Consider the following 11,627-nt stretch of genomic DNA (forward strand, 5'->3'; position numbering starts at 1 on the left):
CGATATTTAAAACAAACACTTCTGAGTGGTACGGTGACAGTCAAAGAAATAATACGCTGATGCTAGGCAACGCTCTACACGGAAGAGCAATTAATGGCTAGTATTTATGTGCCCTTTGCTCAAAGCTGAAGCGTTGAGTAAATATTTGGACCATTCGCGATGCCCCCTCAATGGCTTGGTAGCGCTCGCACTAACAAGAAGCCAGGGACTGCATGTGGACGCCTGCAAGGCTCAGGCGTCTCCAAACAGAGGAAGGCAGGGAGCGAAGAAGGATCAAACATTTGCCTAATATGGCGGTGAGAACTGGTTTGATGCCTGTCTGTCTGGTGGTACCTGAGTGCAATAGTTGACCCTCTCCAAGATGGCGGAGAAGTTTGGCCGGTGTTCAGGGCAGTGCTGCCAACACTGGGTCATGATCCGGTAGCTGTGGAGTGACAAGGAACACTTTTGAGAACTACGTGCGAGGACTGTTTGTTTTGTTAACGCCATGATGGAGGTTCTCACATTCATCAACAACCATATTCTGCCAAGAAAGAGCAGGAATTGAGGGAAATCCACCCAGACCATGTCATTGAGTAATAAGCCTCTGGACCGGGTCATCATTGCATAACATTAATTGATTGCATCAAGACAATAATATCAGTGTAATCCAATACACTCCAATCAAAACTCATGACACTGCGTGACTTACAATAAAAAGAACATCCAAGATAATTCAATGGTGATGCAATAAAGTTACTCACACGGGCCCTGGACAGCTCTTAGGTGGGTCCATCCTGCCACCGCTGGTGACAAACTCCAGTACTTCCTGGTTGGTTTTGCACGGGTAAGGCATGTAGCCCAGAGAGAAAATTTCCCACAGCAGTACCCCAAAAGACCTGCAGAGGGCGACAGAGTTCGATAAGCCTGATAAGAGTGGAACAACACCGCACTCTACAGAAGACAAATAGGTTTTGCGCCAACAGCGAGAACAGAAGGCACATGCTTCAGTCGCTTATTGTTTGCATGGCAAAGTAGCCCACAACAGCTTGGAATAATTGTGACGGGATGTGCAGTGGCCATGACATTGTTTGTTTTGCCGTGTGGTAAAGGTTCTTCCATCAACACAGTCTGACCAAAAAAAGTTTTTTGAATTTTCAACCCGACCTCATGAAAGGGGTAATTCTGCTGTAAATCTGAGAGAGATCCTGTGGGCAAGTGGAGGAATTATCATAGCGCGGCTGTAAAGACTAAAGATGCCTTAAGGGCACGATTATGGACGGAGAGGACCCGTAGCTAATGGAGCTGACAAGCTATGACACAAACCTCACAACACGCACACACACACACACACACACACACACACACACACACACACACACACACACACACACACACACACACACACACACACACACACTACCCAACTTAGACCTTCTTTCAAATGAGCATCCCAGCTGTTATAGACAGAACACACTGCTGACCTATTCTATTAGCATCAGTTCTATCAGACAACTAAGGGCCAAATAATTGACATACATAGCAATACATCTGTACATAAGCAAACTATATGTCTTGATATATTTTTTTTAATCAAACACTGTAATAGTGAGAAGTATTATTTAAACATGTTTTGGTGTTGTGCTATGTTACCATGTGTCTGTTTTACAGGTGAAAATGCCCTCCAGAAAAGCTTCAGGTGGCATCCACTTTACCGGCAGCATGGCACGGCCACCTTTGCGATAGTAGCTTGCCCTGGAGGAGAAAACAAGGCACGGGTTTAGAAGTCAAATTGCTTAAAACCGGTCATTTACCCATGAGACTGAAAATAAAGCTGATTCTCCAAGCACTTAGGGAGAGAGAAAATAACAAACATATGTTGCTTCAATCTGTGCAAAGCAAAATAGCTTTGTAAGCACCTGACGCATGACAAGAATCTTGGGGGAATGTTTCCCAACTATTAAAAATTATTGCTCACAGATTGAGACATAACTGTGACAGCAAATCCAACAACAGTGTCTGCAAAAGCCATCAGAATATATGAATGGGAATATACTGTATGAGAGTGTGTACATCTGAGTGTGTTATGTCTCACCGGTATATATCACGGGCCATTCCAAAGTCCCCGATCTTGGCCACTCTCTCCTGACCCGTACATGTCAGGAGACAGTTACGAGCAGCAATATCTCTGAAAGAGGAGAGAACATAAACAATAGACTGTGACACAGTTTACACTATGAGATCTATCACATCAATTCACAACAAAAACGAAGACTATCAGACAAAGAAATACATATTAGTCATAATTCCTTTTCAAAGTCAATAAGGTGCCGTTGGGTTAGATATTCTCCAGACTACCATAAAGAGTCACTTGTGTGCACTATATTCTATTATGCTATTGCTTAATTCATACATTTGGTAGTAAAGTAAGGAAGCACACATTTAAAAAGTCAGCCCCTGGAAATGCCATTCTTTTCATTGCACAATGTTAAAGCATTTAAACCTGGCAAACTAAGCACACAATAAAACAGGAGATACTGTCGGACTTCCAAAAGCAACATATGGAATAGATGCAGAGAATATGAAACACAGTAGTATATATGAAAATGTGGCCAACACACTGAGTGTTGCAGGCTGCTTCTATATTTCATCTTTAAGACTAGCTTATTTTGTGCATTTGTCAGTTCCCCACTGTGCCATTCTTTCCAAAACGCTGAGAGGGATTAAAGTCTAACTCAAGCTCAGACCACCTGAGAGACTCGCTCATGTGAGAATCCCAAACACAATGCTGACAGGTACAAGACGAAGAAAAAGGGCTTTACATCAAAACTCCATTTCAGAGATCTACAGACTGCCATTCTAAAAATTCATCAGTGAACTTGCAGAGCTGCAAGGGCACAGGAAACTGACTACACATTTTTATATTGCTTACTTATCTGGTTCAACGTACAAGTTTCTTCTTTTACAAGCATCTGGACAACGCGTTAGTCCATGCCTTTTTAAGAGCATTTATTTGGATAGACATTTTATTGCTTTGCAAGAATCTGCTCATATAGTCACTTGGCATGCACATTTTTAGCTTATGGGGACATAGAGCACATTTAGCCTGGCCAACGTCAGGTGTAATAATACTGTACAATCCATCAATGTCCTTATTCAAACAGGGAAAGTATAGAAACCTGTGGATGAAGTGGTTCTCCTCCAGATAGCGGCAGCCAAGGGCGATGTCTCGGGCCATTTGTAAAAGCTCAAGCATGATCAGGGAGGAGGTCTGGTTCTGCAATGTATGAGTACCATCAGTGAACAATACATTTTGGCATTTGGACAGATCGTTCATCAGTGAAAAGGTATGTTAATGAACTCATAAAGTCAGACTCATAGTGAGGGCCTGAGAGCCAACATAGGCACATACACAAGCATAAAGAGAGAGACACAGATAAGAGAGAGGATGAAACAGTGTGAGAGAGTGAGACAGAGAGAGGGAGAGAGAGAAAGCTCCTCACTGCTTTGGGTCGGTTCTGTCTGAGAAAGCTCTTCATGTCTCCTCCAGTCATGAGCTCCAGCAGGATGAAGCGGGGCAGAATCTGCAGGCTCACACCGATGCAGCGCACTATGTTCTGATGGCTGAACTTACTGCGGAACAAGCAGAACAAACATGGAAACGTTCAGCTAACTTGATTGAAACGCTTGATTTGTATATGTCCGCTCTACACAATGTTTCATATTGCAAATCGAATAGCAAATCATCATAATCATCATTTGACTGGCTTCTTTTAGTTCTAGTCAACACACAGCAAATGTCAAACAGTTTACAAACATACATTCGAAGGTACAGAAGTGTTCACAATAAAACACCAGGTGGTTGCAGTTGTACTTCTGAGGTACAATACAAACTGTCATATTTCTAGACCCCAAAGCGAGTGTAATGAATGCATGACCCAGCTAGAGACCAGCTGTTGTGTCCAGAAAGAAGATGCATTGCCTCCTTCAGTCTAACCAACACCAGCTGTGTCTGATCAACAACACATCAATGCAAAGGGACGAAGATGTATGAAACACTTCAGGTGGGTCAACGGATTTGAAATAATTGTTTCCTCCTTCATCCAAATGTATCTTTGTTTGAGCGCGCGTGTGTGTGTGTGTGTATGTGAGTGCGTGTGTGTGTATGCGAGTACCACATGCACCTCATTATCAGGGCTTCCATCAGGAAATCCATCTCATCTTGTTCAGAGCAAATTTCTGGAAGAGTCTGTTGACCAGAAAAGGGAAATGAGGAGGGAAAAAAAAAACACCACCACCATTAATCAGGATCCAATCAGCAAACGGACATCACAATCACAACTATTTCACACACAGGGCCTGTCTGACTTTCATTACTTCAACGGGGGACTGAAAGGCCGTGACCAGGAGAAGCGATGAGCCCAAGTCTACAGACAGGTCCTCGAGCTAAACGCACGGACGGTCGGACGGCAGTGAATGAAGCGTTACAAATGGCCAAATTCAATTGTGCGCGAGGGTGTGGACTTGGGTCTTGTGGCCCTCGCAAGAGAGCAGCCACATGTCATCCCAAATGATTGGCCACATCTAGCCCATCACATGCTGCACACTGGCCCCCTTTATCCAGTCCAGTTTTATGGCCATGTTTCTCATGCCAGACTGGACGCTGGTCAAAAACACAGGGGGGATGGCAAGCAGAGCCAAGCCAGCCATTTGTTTAAAAGTGCTGTCATGGGTCGCGCTGCCACATTCCTGCGAATTGTGTTTCTTTTTTGTTAGACGTTAGGGTGGACTGGCTGTGTGTGATTCTGTGGAGAGAGCCGTGTAAAATTAAATTGCATTTTGAGTGTTAAGGTGAGCATGTGACTTCAGCACTGCCAATCACAAAGCAAGCACCACTTTCCGAATAAACAACAAATAGCATGAGAAACAAGATCCAGTCCTTCACTCCAGTGCTTAAATACACTTGCTTTTTTCCAACAGATGTTGTGACGACGATGTTGAAATGTTTGTAAGGACATATTGTAAACAGACTAGTGCCCATATGTTGAAGAGAAAGGAGCGAATAGGATAGTAGGAGTTCTGACCTTGATGGCCACCTGCATGGCGGAGTTCTCCCCGTTCATGCCAAGGACCTGGCCTTCATACACCTCTCCAAAGGCACCATGACCGAGAGCCCTGCGAACACAACACACATGCTGAGTTAAAACACAAGGACATGGACAGAGACAGAGACAGACAAAAAGGCAAGAGGGGGGATAGTTTGTTTACAAGTTTAGTTTGTTTGTGTCCTTCACATTTATTGGCACCCCTGGTAACAAGGTTGGTTGAGTAAACAAGGATTACAGAATCACAATGAAAACAATGTGGACTGATTTTTTTTTTTTTTTTTTTCAATTAAAGTTTTTCTTGGAGTTCATTATACTATGCACCCTAATGAGATTCCCATGGGCCTTTGAAATAAAAACAGATCCACAAGATCAGAAATCATTCACCAATTATCATTAGGCTCATGGTTTTTTTTTGTGTGTGTGTAGTCATGATTCAATACACCAAATCCACTAAGAGCGTTTCTTGCCAAAGAGCACAATCTTAATTTGATCTGACAATAGAACACCATTCCAGACAAAGTCACTGTAGCATTAAGTCAACTCCTGCCATTTACACTTGTAATGAAATCATAGCAAATGAATAGCGTATTTTGTTGGCTTTCCCATGTTGAAAAATTACTATGAGATTTGACCTCTGTCACTTTGGATAAAGTGAAGTCATGGATTACAGCTGGAAGCTGAAAGAAATTACATATAAATGGAAAAAAGCTTCTGCTACATTTTGTCAAAACTTTCTCATGTTTTTGTTATAAATATAATAAATATATTTTTTTAGGAGATATTCCTTTTTCTCAGAGTAACTTTGCTTTGCTTCCAGGTTGTATTTTTCATTAATTTCCAATAAATCAGCAAAAGATGATTTTTGTAATCTTCTTTTTGCTCATTTGACCAGCGGTTCCAATAAGTGTGGAGGCCAGGCCACTGTATTTAAACAGTGTATTTCATTTGAAAAGGCAATTCAATGTGTTTTGATGGAACATTATGGAGGATTTTAGGAAAGCTCATAAGAAAAGCAATATGCTATATGGCCCATCGCATCACCATCCAGCTCAGAAGAAATTCTGCAATGCTGCAGTTCTTCACATGCACTACTACAATGAGCTCTGGAATATTTGTTGAAGCACCAGATGATACCTCAGCAAGGAGATGTTCTTGCGTGGCACCTCCTTGAGGTCGCTGAGCGAGGCGGCCTTGCCGGCGAAGCAGTAGTTGGGGTTGTAGTCGGTCATGATGGTGGACGAGCGGATCTTGCTCAGCTTGTACTCCGGGGTCTGGAGTCGCACCCTGACCGCGTGCAGGTGGTTCTTCTTCCGGTAGTAGACTATTGGAGGAGAGAGAGAGAGAGAGAGAGAGAGAGAGAGAGAGAGAGAGAAACAAGGACACCGGTTCAGTGAGCTTGGCTCCATTTCACCACCATCTAAACACACAAAACATTCGCAAATAGCAAGGGTTCCAAAAAGTGAAACCGCAGCATTAATTTTGGTGTGTCTGTCGCTCCGTAGTGAGATTAATGAAGAGATTAAAGTGAGGTTTGGACCGATTCCTGCACAATTAAGAGCAGGAGACCAGGCTCACGACCAGACACGAAGGCCTCAGAGCCCCTGATATGTCTGCACCTCAGGCCAAGTTGCAAATCACAAACGCAGTGAGTGGGCTTAAGACCCACATAAACTGCGACGTGACTCCAGCATAAACCAAAATTATGCAAAATACATGGAACGTGTCAACATGAACCTAAACAGCTGACAGAACATCTGGCGATTGTTGGACTTTTATTTTGACAAGTTTTTGACGTTTTGTCTTCCACATTCATGAAAGGGTTGGTATGAATGTTGAGTCTTGTTTCATGAAACAGTCATGAATGCTTCATGTGCAGTTCGTGACAGCTATGAATGTGTTATGAACGAACCCGTCAAGTAAAGTGTTACCGAAAATACTAATGATGTACTGTTGACCAGAGGCCTACATCCTGAAGGTCAGTGTACTTTATGTGCGTAATTAATCTCTGGAGAGCAGTATATGCATGTACTGTATGCACTGTGTCCAGCAGTTTTCTTTTCAGTCTTGCAAATACAATATACACCTGAAAGGAAAAAGAAACATTTGATTTCGGTCCATTCTGTTCTACCCAAAATTATGTTCTTGTTAAAGTGAAATACCAGGTGCCCAAGACAAATTTTCTAGCCGACCAAATTTTTATAGCAATTGGACACTAAAATACACAAGGCACGCAACGTCTCTGATGTTGTCTAGTGATGTGTCAGGTGATATCAAAGCACTGGTTTAGGCCTCTTGCTGGAGATTGCAATCTGACTGACTGGCAGAGAATTCAAGCAGCAAAACTGAGATTAAGTGCCAAAATATTCCGCCAGAATTAGCAGTTGGCTGGTGGTTGGTGTTAGACTAAGGCAGTTCAGGCACATGTGTGTTAGTTTCTCTGTTCATAGCAGAGATGGAAAGGTTCCAGTTCAGAAAGTTCTCAGGAAGAGTATTGGCCTCTCCTTGCACTTAGCTAACAGACTATACATATTAAGTCCAATCAGTTAGTAACACTAACCAATGAGCCAATGCCAAACCGCAGAGACCCTTGGAGAATGCAGTGGGAAGCTTAGAGCCTGCACTATTAAATATTACAATACCTAAACACTAAGCCAAGGCATACTATAGATATCATAATGCTTCTTCAGTCTATGCATATTTTAGATATTCTCAAGGTCATCTTGAATTACTTGGCGTTGGCTTTGGCTTTCTGAACCGGACCTTTTTGCCTCTGTTCCAAAGGCGGGGCGGGAGCGTGGGGGCACTCACCCTCTGCGGAGGCGTCCCACAGCCCCAGAGCAGGTTGGTAGTCTGCCATGCCGGGGGCGGGCCAGGGGCGGGCCGGGGTCAGGGCGGGGGAAGGGCGCTGCGTGCAGGTGAGAGGAGGAGGTCGAGGTCCCCTGCGTGCCGTCGAGCCGCCGGACACGGGACAGGAGCGGCTCGCCAGGAGAGCTGGACTCGGGTCGGAAAGGGTGGGGGTTTAGGGAGGAGGAGGGGGTCAAGGGTGAGGGGGGGGGACAGGTTTGGGGTGGGGGTGGGGGTGGGGGTGGTCGAGGTAGGTGGAGGAGGGTAGGGAAGCGCCGTGCACAGACTACCAACCTGCTTGGGAGGAAAGTTCAGGTGAAGAGACACTGTTTAACCACCTTTAGAGACTTTCCATTCGTTCTAATGAAATGCCATGTCAGTCAACGAGAAGCTTAGAGCTGAGCCACTCATGTCTGTGCATAATATACTGCTATTATTATTAAATTAAATTAGCTTTAGTTAAAGGGATATTCCGCCATTTTTGGAAATACGCTCATTTTCCACCTCCCCTCGAGCAAAACAATCGATATTTACCTTGTTCCCGTTCATCCAGCCATTCTGTCAGTCTGGCGATACAATTTTTAGCTTCAGCCTAGCATAGGTCATTGAATCGGATTAGACCATTAGCTTCTCGCCTGCTAGCTTCATGTTTAAAAGTGACTAAGATTTCTGGTAATTTTCCCATTTAAAACGTGTCTCCTCACAAGTTAGAAAGTGCAATAAGACCAACTGAAAGTGAAACCTGGCGTTTTTCTAGGCTGATTTGACATGGAACTACACTCTCATCTGGCGTAATAATCAAGGCAACTTGCATACTACTGGCACTACTACTGCTTGTTGTCTATGGGGACTTTTTTCAGATGCTGCGTACGATATCACAGCGCCTATGGTACGTTTGCAAGTTGCCTTGATTATTACGCCAGATGAGAGTGTAGTTCCATGTCAAATCAGCCTAGAAAAACGCCAGGTTTAATTTTCAGTTGGTCTTATTGCACTTTCTAACTTGAGAGGAGACACGTTTTAAATGGGAAAATTACCAGAAATCTTAGTCACTTTTAAACATGAAGCTAGCAGGCGAGAAGCTAATGGTCTAATCCGATTCAATGATCTATGCTAGGCTGAAGCTAAAAGTTGTATCGCCAGACTGACAGAATGGCTGGATGAACGGGAACAAGGTAAATATCGATTGTTTTGCTCGAGGGGAGGTGGAAAATGAGCGTATTTCCAAAAATGGCGGAATATCCCTTTAAGACTTCAGATGTTGCACTTTGCCCATCGTCTAAATTAGGGCCCAAAGCAGTGATTGCAGCATGAATGCAGCTCTGCAAAAGAATACTAGAGCAGGAAACCCCTAAACAGCACTACCTGTGTATCAGCGATATGTGTCATGGAGTCAGTTTAGTGTCTAGATGCATAAACATATCCAGTGTGTGCGTATCAGTAAGTTAAGGTCCACAGCAACCATGCTAGTCTCTGGGACAGGCAGACAGACAGGCAGGCAGGCAGACAGACAGACAGACAGACAGTGGTTAAGACACAAGTGCCATACCAAAAAGGATGCCACAAGCCTGTAGTATGCCAGAGAACAGTCAGTTACCTCTCATTAAGGTCCTCTGGAAGCACTCAGAGGGACCTGGACACCAGCTGATAGTCTACAACACTAAACTCCACTCCAACCGGTGAGTCTTGCCAGGGACAACATCTTATATCTTTCCATGTTTTCACCATTTTTAATTTTGTTGACTTTATTTATTATAGAGGATTACACAATGAGTCTTGGCACAGTAATTTTGTACAGATATGTTTGGGTCAAAATGACAAGAATGCAGTCATTGCGTCAACATAGAGATTCTTGACCAAACACTAACACATAGACAGACAGAGATATTTGTGATTGTTGTTGCCCTCATGGACTAAGGCACTCATTCAAATTCAACATCGGTATAGGCACCCAAGCAGTCCATTTTCCTAAGGCCACATGTTCCCATATATTTTATGGGCTACGAACAAACCCAGAATATGAAGCAACCATACATAAACCTCCTGCTTTACAAGGACTCAACAGGCCCCCTCACTATCTTGCTTCAAAAACCAGAAATGGTTTGGATAGGGTCTAATGTCTAAATTGGCATTTGTTTGGGGGGAAAAAAGGAATTAGTGACACAATAATTAGCGCCTCTTCACCTCACGCTTAGCAGAAAAAAAGGTCACATTTTTGGGGACAGTTCACCAAGAAGTGCTCATAGTTCCCTCGCCGTCCTTTACTTTGAAATGACTGATGGCTCTACAACACTATGATTTAGCTAAAATCATAAAAAAACAGATCATTTAGCAGCATAAATAAACTATATCGATCAGCTTTAGTAGCCTATGGGAAAGACTACAGTTAATGTGATATATTATGAAAATCTATCCTTACTTTTCATCTACAATATTTCCAAAGCATTTGTACATAGTTAAATCATGTACAAACTAAGGTTAATAGCAGATTATATCCATATTCCCTAATAACTCCTTGTGCAACACTATTTTGATATAGAAGGTGATGAAATAAGCAACAAAGCACTGTAATTCTGTTATTCTATTGAATATGTAATACTGACTGACTATGATACACTTAAGTTTAAAAGAAGAGCTATGCTGTAGATATCATTAATGTATAGAATTTTGGAGGTTGCATTTTTGGGGGAGGGGAGGGTGGGATGGGGGGAAGGGGTCTTAGTTAAACCCCTCTTCTAAAAAAAAAAAAAAAAATCCCTCTCAGAATGCCTTTGCTTTGACAGGAACGCCTTTGACTTCACCTCTACTATATAAAGTGCTTGTGTGAAATTTGGCCTAAACACTCACGATCATCCCTTAAAAACCCTCTAAAAATGTCCTTTTTTAAGATCACAGCTGAAAAGCACTTCCCATAATCGTCCTCTTCACCTAAATTAGCTCATTATCTTGAGGGATTGGGGGGGTAATGCCCAAGGGCTTGTCAGCTAAATCTGTTTTTCCTTACTGCACTTCTCCATCAATATGGATATACAGTGCTCTGTCAAAACAGCTCCATGGTCATGGTACAAATTCCTCTGATTAAGGCAGCTCTAAGCTTTTGCTGAAAACGTCACATAGAAGATTCCAGAACAGTTCCCTCTGACTCACTATTGACTTCAGGCACACATTCTTGTGCAGTTCATGACAGCTGTTATAATATGTGTTATGAACAAGTAAAGTGTTACCGAAAATACTAATGATGTACTGTTGACCAGCGGCCTTCATCCTCAAGGTCAGTGTACTTTATGTGTTTATGTGTACTTGTACTGTTTTTCATCCCCTGCAGTGGTTCCTTCATACAACCCCAAAACTGCCAAAAGAACAGTGGCAACACAGTTCAACACCCTTGTAGTTTCGGGAAACCCACAAATACAAATACAAAAAAAAAAAAAAAATGAATGTCGCTAATGTCTGAACAGTGTTCCATCTCACGTTGTAATCTACAGCCATATATGAAAAGCACATCCAAAAATATCTCACTCATCACGTTTGACATTACAGAAGATGAAGAGCTTAGATGATGCAGAACACATTGCTTCCAAAATTCCATGTGTTTTTGTTTGTTTGTTTGTTTGTTTGTTTGTTCTAACAGGGCAACACAGAGAGAGAGAAATGTCCCTGTCTCACTGCACAAAGGCCTCAGGACAAGAGCTGCGA

The 11,627-nt window shown here is 42.8% G+C and overlaps 1 protein-coding gene across 1 annotated transcript in view; it reads right to left on the bottom strand.

Annotated features, from left to right (window-relative positions):
- The window catches only part of ltk (leukocyte receptor tyrosine kinase), a 64,887-nt gene that overhangs the window by 4,545 nt on the left and 48,715 nt on the right, over positions 1-11,627 (bottom strand). The window contains exons 20-28 of the mRNA XM_062522581.1: positions 6,222-6,408; positions 5,064-5,154; positions 4,164-4,228; positions 3,483-3,612; positions 3,159-3,256; positions 2,075-2,167; positions 1,633-1,734; positions 744-878; positions 334-424 (exon numbers count right to left, since the gene is read on the bottom strand). Coding sequence (XP_062378565.1) covers positions 334-424; positions 744-878; positions 1,633-1,734; positions 2,075-2,167; positions 3,159-3,256; positions 3,483-3,612; positions 4,164-4,228; positions 5,064-5,154; positions 6,222-6,408 — 992 coding nt within the window. The remainder of the gene's footprint in view (positions 1-333; positions 425-743; positions 879-1,632; positions 1,735-2,074; positions 2,168-3,158; positions 3,257-3,482; positions 3,613-4,163; positions 4,229-5,063; positions 5,155-6,221; positions 6,409-11,627) is intronic.

Source organism: Sardina pilchardus, chromosome 20 (assembly GCF_963854185.1).
Source record: "Sardina pilchardus chromosome 20, fSarPil1.1, whole genome shotgun sequence".
In the NCBI taxonomy this organism is placed as follows: Eukaryota; Metazoa; Chordata; class Actinopteri; order Clupeiformes; family Clupeidae; genus Sardina; species Sardina pilchardus.